Genomic DNA, 24187 nt, shown 5'->3' on the forward strand with positions numbered 1-24187 from the left:
CCCATTGCACTAATATTATGACATTCACATAGGGTTTCTGACCATATTACCTTGTAACATGTAGACACACCCACAGAAATGCCATAAAACTAATACACACACACAGAAGTTTTTATTTGCATCCCATTATAGAAATATATTCCCTGGTGTCAGGGACCAGGAGTCAGATTCCTTTTTACTAAGTAATGGAGGCAAGGACTTGTGGGGAAGGCTGAGCAACGCCAGCCCCAGAAGCTCTGCTATCAGATGAACACCCCCCCAGCCTGATGATGTGGCACTGCCTTCTTCTGATTCAGAAGACTCTGCTTTTGAAGATCCAGGAGATCCTGAAGCCCCCCTCCCCAAAATCTATCACAGTAGGAGATTACTGGAGAAGAGTGGGCCACTTTAAGTCAAGCAGCAACATGCAGCACAGGCAGTGCTAACAATCAGGTTGCATCTACTATATAAGGGCTCAGTTTCGGCTTGTTCCTTGCTAGTATGGTTCCAGAGCTTTGTCTACCCTAGAGCTTGCCTTGTTCCACTAGGGTTGGGCTGTGCCTTATGTTGCTGAACAGCAGAGCAGGGCACCTAATAAGATGTGTGGCTTTTGAGGAGCCTCAAGGGACAGGTAGTGAGGTCTGCATTTGAGCCTTAGACCTATGGTGCTCATCCCTGATCAAGTTGACCAGTCACTTTGCAAACCTTAGGGGGCGGGTACTGTATCATTTTCTTCACCAGGTGGACGGATTTCATGGTTAGATTTCAGCAATAAAGACTGTGTTGATTTATGCTCCTATTGCACTGAGTTGTTTATTTTAGCTGATTGGATTGCCTGTTGCCTAAGCCATTAACACAAGCGGTGATGACATAAGGTGGTTTTTTTTGGCGACTTGCTGAGCAGCTGATCTGAGATTCAAACATGTTACCCAGTGGAAACAAAAACAACACATTTTAAACCAGCCCCCTACAGGATCTGAAGGGGAAAAATGTGTCTGAGTGCTTCATCTAGCATTAAGCATCAGCAATGGCAGGCAGCTTCATTTCAAAAGTATTTGGGTGTTACTCAAAGCTGCAATTTCTGCTTATTTATGAATGGGCAAATTGCCCACGATTACATGAAGAAGGTGCAGAACAGGCTGTCGAAAGGGATGTAGTCTGTTAAGAATGCTACCGGCAAGACAGAGAGGCCTAGATGACTACATTTGGCCCTCAGGCTTGAGGTTCCTCACCCCCTGCTGTGGTTGGGGAAGGGACATTGCTCAGTGGTAGAACATCTGCTTTGCATGACCTCTCCAAGTTGGGCTGGGTAAGGCTTCTGATCTGTAACCCTGGACAGCTGCTTCCAGTCAGCATAGACCAGGGTTTCCCAAACTTGAGTCTCCAACTGTTTTTGGACCACAGTTCCCAACAACCCTGACACTGGTCCTGCTAGCTAGGGATGATGGGAGTTGTAGTCCAAAAACAGCTGGAGACTCAAGTTTGGGAAACGCTGGCATAGACAATGCTGAGCTAGGTGGATCCCTTTACCTTTTTTTAAAAAAAATATTTAGGTGGATCAAATGATCCGAGCCAGTATAAAGCACTTTCCTGTGTTGCTACAGTTTATGAAGATATTTACTGTAATAAACTTGTTTAGTTTTCAGGTGCCAGAAGGCACTCGGCTGTTTTTGTACTCTTGATTTCTCTTACCGTCCCAGCAGCTCTTAAATGTGGATATCAGCAAATGCTCCAAGACAGTGAAGAGTGATCACATGCCAGGCGGCATGTGACACATGAATCCTAGAATTGTAGAGTTGGAAGGGACCCCAAGGGTCATCTAGTCCAACCCCCTGCAATGCAGGAATCTCAACTAGATCATGCATGACAAATGGCCACCCAACCCCTGCTTAAAAGTCTCCAAGGAAGGAGAGTCCGCCACCTCTCATGGGAATCTGTTCCACTGTTGAATACCCATCATTTGTCTCTTCTCTGTGGAACTTCTCTCCGTATTCCATTTTACCCAAAGGGTTCATAAAGTGGGGGAGAGGGAGAGAGAGAGCGCTTTGTGTATTCCTTTTTGGCATGCACCATAGCATTTACAACAATGTCTTTACATATTGCAGAGTTCCTATGATAAGGATGTGATTCTGAATATCCTGGGTGTTCTCACATGCCTCCTTTCTGTTGGTAAGTGGAAAAGTGAACATTTCATGTAGTGCATTGCCAAAAATCCCTTCCCCATCAATTAATGAGAAAAGAAATATTGCATTTGAATATTAGAAAAAGGGAGGGAACTTTTTTCAGTAAAACTTATGGGTCGGTTTTTGTTTTTGTTTGTTTCACTTTATCCTTTTTTCCTGGGTGGCTGATGAGTTTTGTGAGTGCCCTTTCATTCATTCTACAAATCATGACACTGTTTTCACTTTTGTGCAGTCTTTCTGGGTGCCCTCTAGTGAAGGCTGGTCCATTAGAGTGAATGGGGAATTGAGGTCAGACAGACTCAAACTGAAAATCTATATTATTATTGTTATTATTATTAGCCCAACAGGCTGAATTCTGATATTATTATTATTATTATTATTATTATTATTATTATTATTATTATTATTATTATTATTATTATTCCCCACCCATCTGGCTGCATTTCCCCAGCCACTCTGGGCAACTTTCAGCAGACTATAAAAACATAATAAAATATAAAAACATAGTAAGTTTTAACTTACTCTCAGCCCTATTGCATCAAGTCTCCTTTACACCACTGAGAGGTGACTGTGATTATGTGGTATACAGATTGTTGAGATAAGTAAGTAAGTAAATAAAAAATAATGTGAAAGCCACTCTGAGTTTTCAGGGGTCTTGTTGGACTTGAAGATTTGCTTGTATGTTTATGTGTGGTAGGGAAAGGACTTGGCAACTATTCCATTTTCTTGCTTCCACTTAGGGACGAACAGGAGGCTTCACTATACAATTAGCAAAGGCGGCAGCGAAGCACTTCTGCAGGCTCTGGTGAATGCGACACAAACTCCCACACCAGACTATGACATCCTCTTGCCCTTGTTTCGCCTGCTGGCCAAAGTTGGCCAAAAAGGTACAGCTGCTGAACCATGGGTGCATGTCCATCAGTATTGCGATGCTGTGTTGCTAGCTGTGTCATTGCGTTCCACATAGGGATGCGGGTGGCGCTGTGGTCTAAACCACTGAGCCTCTTGGGCTTGTCGATCGGAAGGTCAGCGGTTTGAATCCCTGCAGCGGGGTGAGCTCCCGTTGCTCTGCCCAACTCCTGTCAACCTAGCAGTTCAAAAGCACACCAGTGCAAGTAGATAAATAGGTACCAATGTTGCGGGAAGGTAAATGGTGTTTCCATGTGCTCTGGTTTCCGTCACAGTCCTCTGTGTGCCAGAAATGGTTTAGTCATGCTGGCCACATGACCGGGAAAGCTGTCTGTGGACAAACGCTGACTCCCTCGGCCTGAAAGTGAGATGAGCATCACACCCCATAGTCACCTTTGACTGTACTTAACCGTCCAGGGGTCCTTTACCTTTTAGCTTTTACCTTGTGTCCCACATCTCAGAGTGAGATGTTTCTGTCACCTCAAAAAAATGAGGTCCCTAGTTGAGGCACTTTGGACTGTCAAAGCCACAGAGGTAGTATTCAGTTGTGTTTCCCTCACTGAGGCTTAGACCGGGGTGTGGGGTTGGCGGACCTAGGAACCCAGGAAGCTACCTTACTTTGCGTCAGACATTTTTTTTAAAAAAGGCAAGTCTATCCGGGCACGTGGATGTTGATGTGTTTTAATCTCTTTTTCTGTTAGTTTCAATTTTTTAAAAAATAAGTTTGAAAAATGTTTTTATTGATAATTTTAATATTTCTTGAAAATTGCTTGGAGGTTTGACAACCGTCCTGTGACATTCAAAATTTTTGTTAAAAAATAAATAATCAAAATCATTTCCTCCTCCTCCTCCTGCTGTCTCTCAGATAAGAAGTTTGGGCTGAAGGCACAAAGATTGGAGGTGATAGATATGACACTCAGCTTGGCAAGGAAAAACCTAAATCACCACCAGAATCTCACCCACTGCCTTTGGGCACTGCATGTTTATGCCTCTAGTGGTGAGTATGCAATCCCTTTCCCTTCTTCCTTGTGTACGTTAACAGCCCTTTCCTCCCATAATTCCATGGAATGATGCTGATGCACAGTCCTACTCCTACCCCCCCCCCCCAAATCACTGGATAATTTCTCTTTTCTCCCTTTATCTGTCAAAGTGGTCCCCCGGCCCAGTTTTACTGCCTGCAAATAGAGTGGATAATTTTGGGAAGCAAGTTTTGTTTAGGAGATGGTTAGTGGGGGGCTTCTTCTAGCAACTTCTCTGTCCCCACTGAAGATTTCCGTTCCACATGGGATGATGGGAGTCACAATCCAGAACATCGTGACAATACAGTGGTACCTTAATCCGTTCCAGAAGTCTGTTCCAAAACCAAAGCGTTCCAAAACCAAGGTGCACTTTCCCATAGAAAGTAATGCAAAACAGATTAATCCGTTCCAGACTTTAAAAAACAACCCCTAAAACAGCATTTTAACATGAATTTTACTATCCAATGAGACCATTGATCCATAAAATGAAAGCAATAATCAATGTGCTGTACTATAAAATTAAAAAAAACAGCATTGTAGATGATAAAAAAAAAAATGTTTTTCTTTCCTGCACTGATGATAGTCATTGTTTGGATGGGGGGCTTTTATCCATTTCCATAGTCACACAATCAACCAAACAATCAGTAGCTGAACTGGGATCCACACAGTCACAAAAACAAATTAACTGAAAAATCCTCAAACAAAAAATGCAAGAACAAAAGCACCAAATATAAGCTCCAAATATCACCTTAGAACACTGCAATCAGAAACAGAAGGCTTGAATTACAATGGGGGGGATGCAAATTAGCAGCGCAACAGGAAACACAGGGGGATTCAAAATGGAGCACTTTCAGCTTCTGAAAAAAAGTTCAGAAACTGGAACACCTACTTTTGGTTTTGCACTGTTCGGGTTCCAAGTTGTTCATGAACTAAGCTGTTCGAAAACCGAGGTACCACTGTATTAAATACCACTGTATTAAAAATTCAGAACCCCAGCTTACTCAAACCGGCACTTCTCAGCTTCTGGATCATCATAGGCAGGCAAATTAGTGGTGCCATTGTGATCACCTACAATTATGACCTGGGTTGGTAGAATGTGGCAGGTTTTAGAAGAGGGATGGCTAAGCTGTGACCCTCCAGATATTGGACCCTCCTTCACCCCTGGTAATCAACTATGCTGGCTGAGGCTGATGGGAGTTGGAGTCTAGCAACCTTAGTCCTGCCTGTAGTTTCCAGCAAGTGGTATTCAGAAGCATTTTTGCCTCCAATCATGTAGGCGGAAGTTTGGCCACCACGGCTAGTGGCCATTGATAACCTTCCCCTCCATGAATTTGCCCAATCCTTTTTTAAAGGCATCCAAGTTGGTGGCCATCCTTGCCACTTGTGGGACCAAGTCCCATAGTTTAACTATGCACTGCGTGAAGAAGGACTTTCTTTTATATGCCCTGAATCTTCCAACATTCAGCTTTCCACAAGATTCAGTGTCCACAAGATCTTACTGTTATGAAAGATGTGTGTGTGGGGTGGTGGTGGTGGTGGTGGACATTTCTCTAGCTGCTTTCTCCAAGGTTATTTCACCCTGCTTAGTGGTAGGTCTGCACATGATTCTCTCTGGCGGAACGACTGGTGATTCTGTCCCAAATTTCCGACGTCATCAGTCTTTGCCAACTGCTCTCGCTGCTCCTTCTTGACCTCCTCTAACCTAGTGGTTGTTTCCCCTTTGGAGAATCCTAATTGGGCCACCAGCCTTTGGCATGGCTCGACAAGCTTAGCATTTCAGATCTTCCCCCTGAAGATTTAATGCTACTGGCTGCTGGCCTCGTGGGTTTCCTATGTGTTTACAGGAGCCCCACTGGCTTCTCACTATGGACCTTCCTGGGAAGGCTGCCAAGCATGTTCTTCCAGCCCTTCTGAGATAAGCATTATTCGAAAGGTGAATGTAACAGAGATGGCACTGAAATGCATCTGGATTTAGATTGCAGGGTGCTTTATCCGCAGCCCCCCTCCATGTGCCTTGCAGTGTCAGGGTCCTTGCTCACACTTTGCCTGGTTGCCACATGCAGCAGAATGAGGAGCTGGAATGCTGAGGTGCAAGGCCAGATTTAGGAGCCAGCAGCCACTTGGGATGCCTAAGTCGAAAGTGTGTGCCAAGCTCAGTTGTGGGTGCTGCTGCTGTCATGGCAGAAAAAAATATGGTACAGGCACTTGAGAAGCTGGCAACACTGATCTCTCTGTGTGGCCAGTGTCATAACCTCCAGCGTTTCTCCGATGAAAATAGGGACTTGCTATTCAACAACAACAACAACAACAACAACAACAACAACAACAACAACAATTTTATTTATACCCCACCCATAGAACTGGGTTGCCCCAGCCACTCTGGGTGGCTTCCAAAATATATAATAAAAATATATTAAAACAGTAAACATTTTTAAAAATCCCTATACAGTGGTACCTCTGGTTAAGTACTTAATTCGTTCCGGAGGTCTGTTCTTAACCTGAAACTGTTCTTAACCTGAAGCACCACTTTAGCTAATAGGGCCTCCTGCTGCTGCCATACCGCCGGAGCACGATTTCTGTTCTCATCCTGAAGCAAAGTTCTTAACCCGAGGTAATATTTCTTGGTTAACGGAGTCTGTAACCTGAAGCGTATGTAACCCGAGGTACTACTGTACAGGGCTGCCTTCAGATGTCTTCTAAGGTTTTATAGTTACTTAGCTCTTTGGCTCGGGGGCTGCATAACTTTATAGCCTTCAACTTTTCTCCAATGGAAATAGGGGCATTCTGGGATCAAATCAGAAACTGGGACAGCTTCTCTAGATCTGGGACTGTCTCTGGAAAATAGGGACACTTGTAGGGTTTGCAGTGTTGTGTTAATGGCTGCGGTGTTGTTCTGCAATCGTGGGAATATTTACAACATCAGGGCCCTTTCAACAAATGGTGTGAACGTGAAGTTTTGTGACTGGGTACATTCCTGCAAATTTATCATCTTAGATGGCAAGGGAGAAATCACGAGGGCAAATGGTTTATCAAAGCTGAGAAATGGGCCACCTATGAGAGTATGTGTTGCAGAGGACTCTGCTGTATGTTCTACCAGGGCTTGTCAGGGTGGTGCCTTGGGTGCAAGTGTGCCTACCAGTACCTCATATTGTGCAGAAATCTCCACTCAAAAATCCACAATGGGTGGGAGACTGTTGTTAATCTGGTGATCTAATCCATAATAGTGCATCTTCCGTTTAGTTTGATTGCTTTGTCAATGCTACTTCATAGCTCATATGCAAATTATATCCAATTGATTTAAGTCGCTCTAAATGTAATCATATTTTATGTTGTTTTGTATTCCTATAAATTCAATTTTCTCTATAAGTTCTATAAGATTCATAATTTCATTTTCATTTCACTTAAGCTTTGTATATTAATAAACTGAGTGATTTGTTTCACTTGGAGTCTGGTTCTTATGGGCAGGCTTTAGTCCCTATTCCACTGGGTTGCTACTGAGCAAAAACGAATCGTGATTAGAATCGATTGATAGTCCATTGCATAGTGTGCCCTGATGTTGATTGGATCACCAGATTAAAAAGTGTTTGTTCTTCCTGCTTGGTTCCTGTTTGTACTGGCTTGACCTCTCTTAAACACCTCCATAAGAGCTGTTTTGGGACTGGCTTGCACAGCATTTCCTCAAAATTCCTAATGTGTCCAATCCACTGGCTTCCAAGGGTTGGTATTCCTTTTTCTACACTGACTGAACACAGAGTTCACACAGAGTGCTGGCCACAAGTCTGCCATTTTGAGATATGACTAAACCCCAATACACCCAACTTTATCATGTTGCTGAGCATAGCAGGGAAATATCTTCCTGTAGTGGGCAAACTCTTTCAGGGAAGTTACAGAACACCTGACTGAGTAATTCCCCAGGTTTCACCAAAAGGGCTGATTCCAGATTTGAAGAAGCCTTGGGCAAAGTGTCCTCTAATGAAGACTGGGTGCCACCGCATTAGTGTCCTCCATTGCCCAGAGCAATGCATCGTGGGGAATAAAAATGGCCACGGCTTTCCAGGCCCAGTGCCTGGTGCTCATCAGTGCACAAGAAAAAGGATTATTATAATGGGGCCCCAAGGACAGGCATCAGTTCTAAGCTCTGCTAGGGCCCTAGCATCCACCTGAGAGTACCACCTGCTGACTCTGGTCCTGTTCCTGAACCCACAGTTTAAAAACTAGCAAGTCAAGGGGCAGGATAGTGGGGCCAGATGGATAAATGCTTCAACTCTTTAAGACTGCTCTCATTCCCTTACAGATTTCCTTGGTCTGAAAAGAGGTTTTTATTTTTGAAATATGTTTGGATGTTTTTATTTGTTTTAAACTGTTTACTGCTATGTAGTTTGCCGCCCTGGGCTCCCTTGAGAGGGAGGGCAGGATAGAAATTGGATAAACAAATAAAAAATAATAATAAGATTGCTGAGAGAGCCAGAAATTTGTTAACAACCCCAGAAGCCCACTTTCTTAGGCTATGATTCCAAAACCATACTATTCCCCCCCCCCTCCAGTTTTAGCCTGACTGCCTATTTTCTTCCTTTGCACAGTTACCGTGGGAACCATGTTGGGAGTGAATGGAGCTATGGAGCTGCTCTTCAAAGTCATTACACCTTACACCAAGAAGCACACCAGAACGACAAGGTAGTGGGGGGACTTTCTGGGATACCTTCTCTGGACGTGTATGTGTGTGTGTGTGGCAAAGGTATTAAGACCAAAGTGACAGGCTGGGGAGTGAACAGAGGTAAATGTTCCCCTTATGCTAAGGTGCCAGCCCAAATTAAGCCAAGGCGTTGATGTCCACATGCATAAAGGAAATCAGACTATTAGCTCACCAAGCTCAGATATGTCTCTACGTCAGGGGTAGATGCTCCAACTCCCATAAGCTGCAGCCAACATCAGAGGTAGAATCATAGAAGTGTAGAGTTGCAAGGCTAATCCAGTCCAACCCCCTGCGATGCAGGAATCTCAGCTAAAGCATCAATGACAGGTGGTCATCCAACCTCTGCTGATAAACTTCCAAGGAAGGGCAGTCCACAACCTCCCGAGGGAGACCGTTTAACAGATGAAAGGAGCTACATCTGGCCTACATCTGGAAAACATCATGTTGCCTATATTTTGTCTACATAGACTGGCCATTGCTCTCTAGGGCTCCGGACAGGAGCATTTCCCAGTCCTGTCTAGAGATACAGTGCATTGTAACTGGGAATTTTTGCATGCGAAACCATGAACTCTACTGCTGCGTTGCAGCCCGTCCCCTAAATGTCATGGAAACAGGAGGAGGAATTGGATACTGAATGGATAACACAGTATGCTGCCTTGCAGATGCATCTCCCACTAAAACCTCAAGGGTCAGAGAGACCCTGTTATTTATTTATTTTTAGTGCCTTTTTCTCCCTTGCCAAGTCTGAAAGCTGCTGTGACTCTCCAGTGTGAAGTTAAAATTAGCCACACAGCTGTCTTGCTCTGGTCCTGTCCCCAGCCAGTTCCCAGAGCGAGATTTACAAGGCGTGCACGCCTTATAAAAGAGAAGGTGCACGTGACCCAGAGCTGCGCCTGCTTCTGCTTCTCTTGCTGCTTTGATGTGGCAGGAAGCAAGAGGAGAGGCGCGCCGAGAAATATCAAAGCTCAAGACATGGGCGACTGTGGAAAAGATGTGCTGAAGATGGACAGATGCAAGAAGAACATAGCGCCCCTGAAGAATAATAACAGTGCTGCTGAATCATCGCAACAATAATAACAGCAATAATAATAATAACACAAGAAGAACATTGCACTGCAAAATTACAATTGTGATAATGATGGTGATGATAATAATATGTCAATAATAGAGATGCCCCTAAGATGGCTGGATGCAAGAAGAACATAGCATTGCTGTATAATGATGATGATAGTAATAGCTACAGCAATAATAATTTGTATAAAGGTAAAGGGACCCCTGAGCATTAGGTCCAGTCGTGACCGACTCTGGGGATGCGGCGCTCATCTCGCTTTACTGGCCAAGGGAGCCGGTGTACAGCTTCCGGGTCATGTGGCCAGCATGACTAAGTCACTTCTGGTGAACCAGAGCAGCGCACGGAAACGCTGTTTACCTTCCTGCTGAAGCGGTACCTATTTATTTACTTGCACTTTGATGTGCTTTTGAACTGCTAGGTAGGCAGGAGCAGGGACCGAGCAACGGGAGCTCACCCCATTGCGGGGATTCGAACTGCTGACCCTCTGATTGGCAAGTCCTAGGCTCTGTGGTTGAACCCACAGCGCCACCCGCGTCCCTAATAATTTGTATAGCAATAATAAAAACAATACCGTAGTCATTGGTTCCAATAAAGGTGTTACTCTACCCGGTGCACTCCAGATGTTTTGGACTACAAGTTCCATCAGTATCATAGGGTTGTGCTGAAGTAGGCAAAACAGCCACACTGGCTGGGGTTGGTGGGAGAAATCTGGACAGTGCACATGTGCATTTTATGCAATGCTGTGTCCTCTTTTTCTTTCATATAGTGCTGGAAAGGCAATGCAGAATCGCCATGAAATGAATGTTTCACCTGCACCCAGCACACTCAGGCAGCTGTCAGGGCACCCTGCTGCCTTCTAGGTTTGCCATGTGGCCTAGTTTACAGAAGTCAGTCTCCAGTTTGAAGGAGCCCTCTCTTTGAAGGGGTCTCTGGCCCAAGCCCAGTTTAAAGATGAAGCATCGTAAGACAGGAGAGGAGGGACACCAACAGTTAGCAGGACCTGGGCAGCAAAGTGAGTGAACACCATGCATTTTCTTTTTCACGACAATGCCTGTTCAGCCACATAGAAAAGAGATGGCTCTTCAGAGGAACCTTCATTTCATGGCGATTCTGCATTGCATTTTCCAGCACAAGGGCCACATTCCTTTCTGAACAACCTCCCAAGGGCCATGTGCCACTGATGGACAGGATCAGAGGCAAATGTGGGTGGAGCATTATATATATATATATATATATATATATATATATATATATATATATATACTGTTTGATTGTAAACAAACCTCAGAGTACTTTAGAAAAGAATAAAATAAAATAATGAACAAAAACAGTTTAAAACAGTCATATAAAACATTAAAAGAATAACTAGAAACCAATAATAAGCCAAAAAGAAAGAAAGAAACAGAGAGAGACAGAGAGAGAAGAAAGAAAGAAAGAAAGAAAGAAAGAAAGAGAGAGAGGAAGGAAGGAAGGAAGGAAGGAAGGAAGGAAGGAAGGAAGGAAGGAAGGAAGGAAACCCAGGTTAAAATGCATGTCAACATTCTACACATCTGGGTAGACTTTCCTAAAGAAATATGTTTTTAGCCACTTCTGAAAAGAGTACAATGAAAACGCCTGCTTGGTGTCAGTGGAAGGTACCACAAGGATCATCTAATTCATCGTCTTGCAATGCAAGAAAAAACTCTATAAATAAGTCAGAAATTAAATCGTTATAACATTTTTTTTAAAAAAACCCTATGTAAAATTGTGTATAAAAATGTCCTGCTCTCTGGCACCATCTGGCGTTGCATGTTTATAGTGCATTCAAATCGTTGTTTCTTTACTAACGTAGCTGAGTCCCAAGAGTCTCATGCTCTACCAACTGATAACACTCCTCTCTACTCTCCATCCAGGCAAGCAAGAGGCATGATCAGAGTTCAAGGACCCATTCCAGCCAGGCAAAAGCATTCAGGGTGTGACACAGGGCCACTGTAGGTGTGGTCTGGTGAGAGTTTAGAGGGCTTGATAGAGTGACTTGGAGTGCTGCATTTGACCCCCAATTTGGGGTCTCCCACTACTGCTGTATTTAGTGGTTATCTCTGCTGATTTTGAAGTCTTTGTTGTGCTGCAGTTGTTGTGTTCCTGTTGATTGCGTTCTACTTGTTTCTGTTGTTTCAAAAACATATTTTTAAGGTGGGGGAGGGATGGGCTATCAATGTTTTAACAAACAAATAAAAAAAGTGACAAGACTGAGTTGCAATCCTCAGCAGCCATATCATCAAAAGGAAACTTGCAATTCACTCAACAGCACAGCAAATACATATAACGAAACATCAAAGGACGTTAACCTATCAAAGAACAGATTAAAGGGGGGGGGAGGAGAAAGAGCCTGAGAAGCACCTGGAGCCAAACATTCACATAAGATAGAGCTTGGTTCTTCACCTTTATTTTTCAAAGTTTCTTCCGCCAGACAGCATTTATCATAATGAAAGATTTTAATGCCACATATTAATGTCATCGTATCTGCTTTCAATTCATGTATTACCTTTGTAAGAATTCAAGATACTCCCATTACTTATCTCCGGTCGTAAGACCGTTCTTCACATTATAACTTGCATTAATGAGCACATCATTTCCACATCTATCTTCTCCTTTTCCTCATTGTTCCAGAAGTGTAGAGAAAGGCTGCCAGAGTTTTACAGAGTTGCCTTTTCCTCAGTTTTATTTTCTGTCTGAATCATCATAACCCCCTCCAACCCCACAAAACCCCACAAACACCCCTTAGGTCACTTTTCTTCCACTGAGCCAACATATTTGGCAAACAAGGTGTTCAGTATTTATTCTCATTGCATGTAGATCAATGTATCTTATCTGCAGATTCATGAGCTTAATGTAAAAAGATCAGATTCCTGTCAGTTCTCTGTTTCCTTCCAATGTTGTGATTTGTTTCTCAAAACGTTTGATCAAATTTTCTCCACCAAAGATTACTTCCATACACACCCCACCGATGGTGTGTAACGCAAACCTCATTCATGTGGCTTTTGAATGTGTGCAGATTGCAGTAGCTGGGACCATCTACCATGCAGCTAAGCCTTGCATGCTCATCCTCAGGAAACATTACATTCCTACATACGCATACAGTGGTACCTCGGGTTACATACACTTCAGGTTACATACGCTTCAAGTTACACACTCCGCTAACCCAGAAATAGTGCTTCAGGTTAAGAACTTTGCTTCAGGATGAGAACAGAAATTGTGCTCTGGCGACTAAAGTGGTGCTTCAGGTTAAGAACAGTTTCAGGTTAAGTACGGACCCCCGGAACGAATTAAGTACTTAACCCGAGGTACCACTGTACAGTCATACCTCATGTTACATTTGCTTCAGGTTGCATGTTTTCAGGTTGCGTCCTGCAGCGACCTGGAAGTGCCAGAAAGGGTTACTTCTGGATTTCGCCGCTCGCGCATGCGCAGATGCACAAAATGACGTCACGTGCATGCACAGAAGCGGCAAATTGCGACCCGCGCATGTGCAAACGCGGGTTGCGTTCTGCTCATGTTGCGAACGGGCCTCCAGAACGGATCCCATTCACAACCAGAAGTACCACTGTACAGTGGTATCTCAGTTTACAAACTTAATCCGTTCTGGAAGTCCGTTCTTAAACCAAAGCTGTTCTTAAACTGAGGCGTTCTTTCCCTAATGAGGCCTCCCACTGCCAGTGTCCTTCCACCGTTCGGCTTCCATTCATAGACCGAGGTAAAGTTTGCTAATGGGAACACTACTTCTGGTTTTGCAGAGTTCGTATACTGAATACGTAGTTCGTAAACAAGGCTGTTCTTAAACAGAGGTACCACTGTCTAGAGCGGGGTTGTCAACCTGGTCCCTACCGCCCACTAGTGGGCGTTTCAGGATTCTAGGTGGGCGGTAGGGGGTTCTACGTCACAAGCTGAATCCTCCTTCCATTGAGCACTGGTGGGTGGTAAGGAAATTTTACCATCAAGAAAGATGCATTAGTGGGCGGTAGGTGTAAAAAGGTTAACTACCCCAGTATAGAGTGATATGGAGTGCTATATCCAATTAAGGCCACATTCACACAATACATTTAAAGCACTATGATGACACTTTAAACACTTTAAAAGAATCTTGGGAAGTGTACTTTATTAAGGGCACTGAGAGATGTTAGGAGACCCCTATTTCCCCCCTCCCCCCCGAGTTACAATTCCCAAAGTTGTTTAACAGTCAGTCCCTCTCCACAAGAAACTCTGGAAATTGTAGGTCTGTGATCAGAATAGGGGTCTCCTAACAACACTCAAGATCCTTTAAAAAAGTCAGCTTCAAGGATTCTTTGAGGTCAATTGACATGAAGGGACCCAAGTTATTCATGTCCGTTAATTTCAAGGGGTCAACTCTGAGCAGGACCAGCACAGAATACAACCCATTGCTTACTGCTCAGGAAATACGCCCAATTCCCTCTTTATGATGTGAACTGATTAAATGCACGGTGAATGTGCACAGTGACTAGTTGCTTTGCAAATTAGCTGCTCAACTCACATCACCTCTAACGTATCTATTCCTGCCAATTTAGGATTACGTTTCATGCACCTGATGGAGTGCACTCTGGTCTGTGAAAGCTTATCCCATAATAAATGTGCTAGGGTGGGATTAAACCTAGCCAGCCCTGTCAGTGGAAGGAAAAGCACGAGGACTTTTCTGCTTGCACATTTCGGCTTTCCCCCTCCCCTCCCCCTCCCTGCCCCCAACCCCAAATTCACTCTGGGGAGCATCAGGAGAATCCCCCAAACAGTGCAGGGGATCATTCTGTCTGGCAGACTGAAATGCATCAGCAGATGGAGCAACTGGAAGAGTGTGATGTTGAATTCTACCCTTAGTTGAATTCCACGAAACTCCTTCCTGGTTTTTGCCACAACACATGTAACACTGTCATCCTTCTGGTAACATTTTGCTCTCTCTAGTTGCTCCAAATCTATAAAGTTACATCTAGTGGGTATGAGTTACTCGTGCGTAAACTGGTTCCTCTCTAGGCTAATTTGCCTTGTTAAACCTTTCTGACCGCGCAGCCCCTTCTCAACGTGGCTGCCTCAATCGCTGGCAGAATCCGTCAGTGGGTGTTTCTTGAACCTCTTCCAGCATAAAAGTTGTTTGACGCCCAGTCTCCGCCTTCTCTCACTGCGCGGGAGCCTCCTGCGCAGGGAGGGCGTGGGCAGCAGAGGACCTGGGCTCTCCTCACTGATGTCCAGTGAAGAATCCTGGAGCCCTCTCTCTGATTCCCCCATCAGCCCCCCTCTATCCCTGGTGTTGCGCTGAATTGCTTCCCCCTCTACTGGGCTGTTTCTCCCCCTGCTGCTGGGTCCTTCTCCCGCATCATCAGAGAGCCTCCCCTTCGCCTCTCGCTCTGATGTCAGTTCCCTGACATTACAGTTTTGGGCCACAATCCGCCCTGCTTTAATTGAGAGCTGAACAAGCATCTGATCATACAACTTCCTTCCTTTTAAATATCTGGCCATGTATTTTTCAGCGAACAAGACTCGGGGATGTAGACATTTAGTATTCAAAGCTGAAGGCAACGAGCAGTTCAATGAATGATACCCACGTGTGTCCTAGACATTCAAAGCATCCTAAGGAAAATTCCTCTTTGATTTATGTGCTGTGCCTCTTAAGAGCTGGGGTCACGGCGTACGTGCATGCGCGTGCTTTTGCAAAGCGGTGGGCCTGGAAATTCATTGGCTCTTGAAGTGCTTGGCCTCAGACAGTTGCAGCTACTGAAGACATGATTGATGGGTCCCTGCTACACTTAACTGAGTAAGCAAATCCTGTTTGCCCTCCCTCTGTCCTTCCTGCTGGATTGCTGCCTGTGATTAGAATAGCGTTTAGCCATAGAGGCACTTTATGGCTCCAGAGAAGCAGATATATAATGGGAATCTGACATGCACCAGTGTGGCTAGGAGATTACAGAGCATGGCTGGCTGGTTTGGGGCCTTCCAAACAGCAGGTTTGACGCTGCTGGAAAATTCATTCAGTTGAGAGCTTCATTAATGCAAAAGTTTGCAGCCATTATCCTGGGAATGCTCAGAGCAATCTTTGCGTGATAACGTCACAGACAAGTACCTTAATCCCAAACCCACTTACTTGGAAGTAAATTCCATTAAAAATATTCAGTCAAATGTAGACACTGTGCAGTGCCACCCTCTGCAAGCTTACTCAGATCCAAGTCCCACTGTGTTCAATGAGGTTTAAAAAGGTAAAGGTAAAGGGACCCCTGACCATTAGGTCCAGTCGTGGCCGACTCTGGGGTTGCGGCACTCGGTTTACTTTCAAGTAAATGTGTTTAGGGTGCTTCGGATTGTGGCCATAAAATTCCACTTATTTCAACGTAAAATCTAAGTGTTAATTTTAGTTTTCAGCTGAATTTCTTGCTGAATATTCTTTTTCTGTGTTTCTGACACTTTAAAAATAATTACACCTTTTAAAAATGTGACAGTCCCTCTTAACAATCATGATACCTTCCTTAGAAATCGTTTGTTAGGTGAGCATTCGCATAACGAGTCTACAGTTTCATTATTTCCTATGCAAACATTTCTAATGTGGAATTTGTCCAATCTCTTTCCTCCCTCTCTCCATGGTTTCCTCCTGAAATGGCTGCAGCCAATCAGAAAAAGAGAAACAAAAGGGGAAAAAATGGTCTATCCAATTTCTCCTGTTCTCTGATTCATCTGATCACACTCTCCGTGGTTTCCGCCTGAAAACGGCTGCCACCAACCAGTAAACAAACAAGGAAATAAGGAAGGCAGCTGATTAGATATCTGAATATGTGGAATGTACAGTGAGGTTTGAGCATCGTCTTTTACATGCAGATAAGTGAATTTTCAGATAGTGAGTGTGAGGATAGTGGTGGTGGACTTGCCTTCCTTGGAGGTTCTAAAACAGGCCGGAGAGCTATATGTCAGGGTCTTCGGCTGAAAATCCTGCATTTCAGGGGGTTGGACTAGATGATCTTTGTGGTCCCTTCCAACTCTAGGGTTCTATGGGACCTGCGTGTACATGCCTTACTCACATCCCTTATAGCAGACCAAGCGACCTCTGGTGTATTTTTTCTTTGAAAAAAAAATCTTAAAACTCCTGACTAACGCTATTTACCAGCTCAGGATTATTAAGTGAAACATTTATTATTATTATTATTATTATTATTATTATTATTATTATTATTATTATTATTATTAGAGAATTAGCTCTAAAACACTGTTGAATTTTCACGAGGACTTTGTAGTTTAATTGCAAACTGATGTGGGTTGCTGTACTCTAAGACTGGAAACATGAGAAACCAAAATTGACATATTCACCCATCCCCAATCCTCATATGCCCATTTACCCCTTACTCCGGACAAATGCAGCCGCCCTTTAGTTCTTGCACTCACTCAGAAATCTCTCCTCTGGCTGGAAGGAAGGAGCAGACAGCTTTCCCTCAAAAAGGCATGTATGGTCCTTGCTATTTGGTTAGGTTCCAAGAATATGGAATGCACAGCTCACCCCTCCTGAGAGATGTCTATACATCCCATTCCATGAAGGTGGCCAGCCATCTCCCGGTTAAGCCAAGGTCACTTCGAGAGCCAGCCCTGTCAATCACAGAGACAAGAGCTATTTACTAAGCCTGCTAGCATGTAGTAACAAGATACATGGTGCTATTTATTTCACTGGCATCAGCCCCTGGGCTATTTAGATGGAGGTTCACCCATGCCCCAATTGACCTTTTTTGGGATGCATGCCAAATGACTCATTATTCCCCGTCAGAAATGTACTCCCCCACCTTGGATCAGATAGGGGCGGATTTTTCAGCCATTTCTAATATTATGCGATTCACAGTCGTCAGTGAATAAACTCACCAGTGGCAATCTTTCAAAGAAGTGTCAAATCTTGCTGGATGGCCTTCTAATATTGTGAGCAGCGAGGCACTGGTGGGCCTTCGGATGCAAGCAATACTTAGCCTTGGGGTTACAAGGTAATTTATGGCAGGAATAAGCGATCAGCACTCCTGCTTATCCTCAAACGCTGTTTATTGGTGCTTCAGCAGTTCCTGTTCCTCTGTGAAGCGAAACAACAGAGGCTGTCTTAGAAAAGACAGGCATAAGCTCAGAGTGCACTGCCCTCTCTTTACTGAAAGGTTGAGTGGGTATTGCCCAGAGCCAAGGGGGCATCTTGATTAAGGGCAAGATGTGACAGAGAGGAAAGTGGAGATGAAAATAACATTTGTAGGTACCTCGGGATCTGTCCTCTTGTACTTCGTAAAATGCCATGCACATAGATAGCACCATACAACTCAATCTATAAAGTGAACTTGGGATTTGCAGTTGTATTTTGTGGTTGTGGAGGGTGGGCAGAAGCAAAGTGACCAGAATGGTTATGCAATGATTTGCTATGTCTGACATTTTTCAACCATGGTGAAGAATGCACCACCACTGGATATCGGAAATGGAGAATCTTTTCCAGACAGAGAAACACGTTCTCTTCTGGACAACCTTCCAGGCTGGACATGCCAGTGGTTGGTGGGGACAGAGGCAAAGGTGGGCAGAGCTTTGAATGTAAATTTTACCTTGTGCAATACACTAGTTCCTCTCACACTCAAGCATCCCTCTCTACCCTCCATCCAGGTGAGCAAGAAGCATTATCAGGGTTCAGGACTTGTTCCAGGCAGGCCAAAACACTCAAAGCAGGGCTAGTGAATAGAGTCCCCAGATCCAGACTTATTCAGTCTCTGAAGAGGTTCACCACCCTCTGTATATGGTGTTTTTCAAAGCCAACAGCCAATCCTTGCATTAAGGAGTTTTCCATCTAATTTTGACATGGGCTGCGGGAACTTCTGATTGACTAAGGGTTGGAAAGGAAGGAGGGTAACTAGAAATGAACATGATCAGAGGCAGCTATATGAGCATTCAATGCTCATTTCACTTGAGAATAAAGATTAAGGGCTTAAGCCAAAGGAAAATTCATGGTTTTGTGCCGAGATCTAAAGGAACAGAGCTAGGTGGCATCACATATCATAGAAGATCACATAGATGTTCTGGGAAAGATTTTTGTTCTGAGCCAATTAGGAATGGATATAGCTCTATGATTCTTCCACATTTTAAACCCAGGATTCCATTCTGTTTCTACATTAATCTGCAATTTGAAAAAAGAAGATTCCTCACAAAATAACGTTTAATATCTATTTAACTGTATACTGTATTTCTCTCTCTCTCAACATGTGCTTTTAAATGCACATTTTCTCCAAACGTATGCATTTAAAAGGCATATTGGACATGTTTAAATTATTTTTTATTAGTCATCTTCCCCACATATGTCTCAAGGCGATGCACACAATGTAATAAAAAGAGCTTAGGAAAACAGAAAAACAGCTCAGAAAATAATAGCAAATGAACTGAAAAACACTGAAAGGAGATACCCGTGGCAGAGAAGCATAAAATCCAATGGATAGCTTAAGCTCTCGTGTACACATTAGACTGAGAGAAGTGGATCTGCTAATTTTGTATATGAAGTCATGAAGATCAAATTCCTTAAGCATCCCCAGAGGCAAAATAGAAAGATTAGAGGCATTACAGAAGAGAGCAGGAGACCTTCAGATAGCTGAAACTGGGGGACCAAAGGTAACAGGCAAAGAAAAAAGGAGGCTGTGGTGGCCATCAACTTGGATGGCTTTAAAAGAGGATTAGAAAGATGCATGGAGGAGAAGGCCAACCTTGACTATTAGCCACAACAGCCATGTTCCACCTCCACTGTCAGAGGCGGTATGCCACTGAACACCAGTTGCTAGGCGGACAAAGTGCTCTTGTGCTCAGATCTTCCTTGTAGGTTTCCAACAAGCATCTGGTCAGCCACTGTGAGAACAGGAAGCTGGACTAGATGGGCCACTAGCCTGATCCAGCATGCTTCTCAAGTTCTCAAACAAGGCCAAAGACAGGGAGGAGTACACTAATGGTGGTTTTGAAGTCATCGGTAGTGGTCGGCATGGGGGTGCTTACTTGGCCACCCACCATTGATGGCACTGCAGCTTCCCGAAAGGGACAGGGTCAAGACAGCATGGGACAAACACACTGGTGGAGTCAACCCAACACATTTGCACCATGCCCGTGTTGTTCCTCCCACCTCAGAAAGTGCAGAGAAGCTGGTGACAAGAGATCTGGTTGACACCACCACCCTACTGGTTGCTTCCGGAAGACCACACTGTTTGCTCAAGCTGTGAAATTCTGCTATGGTTGAACTAGCCTCTGCCTCCCAATGTTTGAGCAGAAGTTGGAAGCCCAAGAGTGCCCCTTCTTCCCTCAGTCTCTGCCAGCCAATATTTTGAGCATGAGAAATGAACTCAGTGCACCGACACACTGATTAGTTCCTTGGCAACATACAAGTGTGGCTGCCAAGGATCGGTACATTTTGAGGAATAGTCTTCGGACAGCTTTATACATATGTTTATCTGGCAGCAGTTTTGGAGGTGAAGCGGGAAGCAAATCAGCCCTAATTCCCCTTGTTAGTTGCTGATTTCTCATTAATTGTGCCGAGCTGCTTGGGTGTTTACTTGGACAGGAACATACAATTCTATTGGAATGCAGTCAAGAATTCGCTGTTAGTTAATGCCCACTTATTTGGAAGTTACTGTACAGTTCACTTGATCCCCTATTGGAGTTCCCAGAGGAGAACTCCAAATATACGTACTTTTGGCTAGGTCACAGGCAGATTTGTGAGTTTTCCTTTCAGATCTGCACATGGTATTTAGAATAGAACATCCTGCTAAGCAAAGAAAGAAAGGGGAAAAAAAGAGGAAAGGAAAAGGAAAGCACTTTCTTGAGAAGGACAGCTTGTGTACAAGGCAGAACCTCCCACTAATTGGGGCACAACAGCTTGTAGCTGAATGCATCTCACAGTAGAATTGCATGTTGCTTTGTATACATGGAGGCAAGAGCGACACAGCAGCTTCCCATCTACTATGCATATAAGGAAAGGTTACAACCAGGGCTTTTTTTCAGCCACAGCTCAGTTCCAGCATCTCTTAGGTGGGCACCACTGCCATTATAAGACAACAAGGGAGGCGTTCGCAGTGAGTTCCGGCACCTCTTTTTCTAGAAAAATAGTACTGGTTAAAACATTTGCAGCTTTTAAGCCGTGAGAGACAAGGGGAGCGAGGAGGGACATGAATGAAGGTGTACAAGTTTATGCCTGGTGTGGACAGAGAGAAGTTTCCCCTCCCTCTCTCTCATTAGTCTAAAACCTAGGTTCAACCAGTGAAGCTGAATGGCGGAAGATTTAGGACAGACAAAAGGAAGGACTTTTTAACTTTGCACATAATTGTTGTTGTTGTTGTTTAGTCGTTTAGTCGTGTCCGACTCTTCATGACCCCATGGACCAGAGCATGCCAAGCACTCCTGTCTTCCACTGCCTCCCGCAGTTTGGTCAAACTCATGTTTGTAGCTTCAAGAACACTGTCCAACCATCTCGTCCTCTGTCGTCCCCTTCTCCTTGTGCCCTCCATCTTTCCCAGCATCAGGGTCTTTTCCAGGGAGTCTTCTCTTCTCATGAGGTGGCCAAAGTATTGGAGCCTCAGCTTCAGGATCTGTCCTTCCAGTGAGCACTCAGGGCTGATTTCCTTCAGAATGGATAGGTTTGATCTTCTTGGAGTCCATGGGACTCTCAAGAGTCTCCTCCAGCACCATAATTCAAAAGCATCAATTCTTCGGCAATCAGCCTTCTTTATGGTCCCGCTCTCACTTCCATGCATCACTACTGGGAAAACCATAGCTTTCACTATGACTAGGCAGGGGATTTTTTTTTTTGGGGGGGGGGGTTCTGTGTTTTGTCCAGTACTTAGCACACATGCTGGCATTGAAGATAGTAGTGCTGCTTCTATAGTGCTGTAGAAGAAAGGAACTTGTCTTCGCTGCTACACTAGGTAGTTATTAAGCTCACTTCATATTTCAGATTGCATGGCACAGAGGGAGGTGACATCAGTAGGATAAGTAAATAAAACACTGCATTTGAGTTCTATGCAATGGGCCATTTTAATAGAACAAATGAGCTCTGAAGTCAAGGCATCTTCATTTACACACTTCTCCCTGCATATCTGTTTTTACGGTCTATATCATTTCCTTCCCAGAACAACCTGCCTGAGCTGTAATAAGCAATAAAGTCTGATTTCATAGCAACGCTATGTCAGAAATGCTTCTCGGGGTAAATATAGTTACAGTGCCGAATTATATGGTATTGGCACTGGAAGAGCGAAACGGCAGAAGCGGAGAGAGATTGGAAAATTAAAAGGCAAAGTCACGGGAGGGAAATAGATGCTTTCGGATGAGGTTTTGAAAATAGACGATGAGCCAGCGAGGTGGGGAGAGGCAGTTGCAAAAGGACTTTGCTCCAGATGGCAGGTGCCAAGGCGATGGTGTGACAACAGCTCTGGCGCCATCTGAAGGAGGATGTTGGTATTTGGAAGCAAATGGTTTAACTACATTTAACTCTGTGCTTTGTGAAGACGTACTTCCTTTTGTCGATCCTGACTCTTTCCACTTCTTCCTCCAGTTCCATGTACTTTTCATGGGAGAAAACCACCTTCACCTCCTCCTGTGTGTGGAGGCAAGGTATCTAAGATTGGCTTTTTGTGCACCTCAAGTGTGCCTTTGCACCCATGGGTGCCGCACTGGCAACCCCTGGCCCAGGTCATAAAATGGATTTTGGCGCTGTTCAGACATTCTGATTGCACAGAGGAAATCTGTATGCAAGCTCTCTGGAATTACCATCACTGCAGAGACAACGGCAGCAGATGTTTCAGTTCACCCTCCTGCCTGGCTGTTTCCTCATGTGTCCCTGAGACAAAAAGGGAAAGAATCCCGCGAGGGCTCTTGAACTGCATGATGATAAACAGTTCCTGAGAAGTGTCAGAAGAGGATGTTTTTCATTCAGCTGTTAGCAGCACTGTGCACATTTGATTCCCCCTCTCCTGATTGTATTCACCATAGATGATTACACACACACACATTATAATTTTAATCACCTGGGGCTATTCTATATCCTGAAAGGTTTTGCGTAGCTGCTGCCGTTGCAGCTTCTGTCGGCTTGGGTGATTCATCGCCAAAAGCAGGGGAAAACACCTTATCAGTAACAAGGAGGACATAGATTTGAAGGCGCTAATTTGTACCTACAGGACCGCCTCTCCTGATATGTCCCACAGAGGACCTTACTGTCTTCAAATAAAAACATCTTGGAGATCCCAGGCCACAGGGAGGTTAGGCTGGCCTTGATCAGAGCCAGGGCTTTTTCAGCTGTGGCCCCGATCTGGTGGAACGTTCTGTCACAAGAAACTAGGGCCCTGCGGGACTTGATATCTTTCCGCAGGGCCTGCAAGATGGAGCTGTTCCACCAGGCCTTTGGCCAAGGCACAGGCTGACCCCTTCTCTCCTTCTGTAATCCTCACAGAACTCTAGCCCAATGGTTGCCATTAATTTGATTCTGAATTGATTTTAGAATGTATTTTAATGAATTGACTGTGTGATTTTATGTACACTGTGCTATTTTTACTTGTTGTTAGCCGCTCTGAGCCCGCCTTTGGCTGGGGAGGGCAGGATATAAATAACTTCTTCTTCTTCTTCTTCTTCTTCTTCTTCTTCTTCTTCTTCTTATTATTATTATTATTATAGATGCCAATTTAGAAATAATGTCTACATTTTAAATAGAAATACATCTCACCCTAATGGAGGAGATTGTGAACAGGTAACCCATCTGCCTGCTCAGTCTGCTACCCAGGAACATAGATAAACTCAGCAGATACTTCAGCAATGGCATTCACTCCCATAGAAGACAAGAATGGTCACCAATTTAGATGGCTTTAGGTGGACTGGGAAAATTCATGGATAAGGCAACCAAGGGCCACTAGCCATGATGGCTATGCGCTGCCTCCACAGAGGCAGGAATGCTTCTGAATACCAGTTGATGGAAACCACAGGAGGGGAGAGTGCTCTTGAGCTCGGGTCCTGCTATCAGGCTCCCCATAGGTATGTGGGGGGCCACTGTGAGAACAGGATGCTGAAGTAGGTGGACCAATAGCCTAATCCAGTTAGGGCTCTTATTATGTTCTTACTGTAGGTGTCAACAATTGACAAGCCACTCTCCCCTTTTAGGATTAAACTGGAAATTACACTGGGCAACCCTTCCCAAAAAGCATTGCTTGAGCAGTATTGAGAGTCTGAAAATCCAGTAAAAAATATGCTAGGCATTTATTGTGACTTGCCAGATTCTTGCCTGGTTCTGCAGCCCCAAGGAAATGTCCTTCCTAAATTTACCCTAAATTTCCGTGCAAGGCCA

At 44.3% G+C, this 24187-nt stretch overlaps 1 protein-coding gene across 2 annotated transcripts in view; it reads left to right on the forward strand.

Moving 5' to 3' along the window:
- The window catches only part of AGBL1 (AGBL carboxypeptidase 1), a 402258-nt gene that overhangs the window by 31445 nt on the left and 346626 nt on the right, over positions 1 to 24187 (forward strand). For both annotated transcript variants that reach the window (XM_083475009.1, XM_083475010.1), the window contains exons 2-5: positions 2085 to 2148; positions 2903 to 3049; positions 3937 to 4068; positions 8671 to 8764. In XM_083475009.1, coding sequence (XP_083331135.1) covers positions 2085 to 2148; positions 2903 to 3049; positions 3937 to 4068; positions 8671 to 8764 — 437 coding nt within the window. The remainder of the gene's footprint in view (positions 1 to 2084; positions 2149 to 2902; positions 3050 to 3936; positions 4069 to 8670; positions 8765 to 24187) is intronic.

This window comes from Podarcis liolepis (assembly GCF_965112155.1).
Source record: "Podarcis liolepis genome assembly, chromosome: 14".
In the NCBI taxonomy this organism is placed as follows: domain Eukaryota; kingdom Metazoa; phylum Chordata; class Lepidosauria; order Squamata; family Lacertidae; genus Podarcis; species Podarcis liolepis.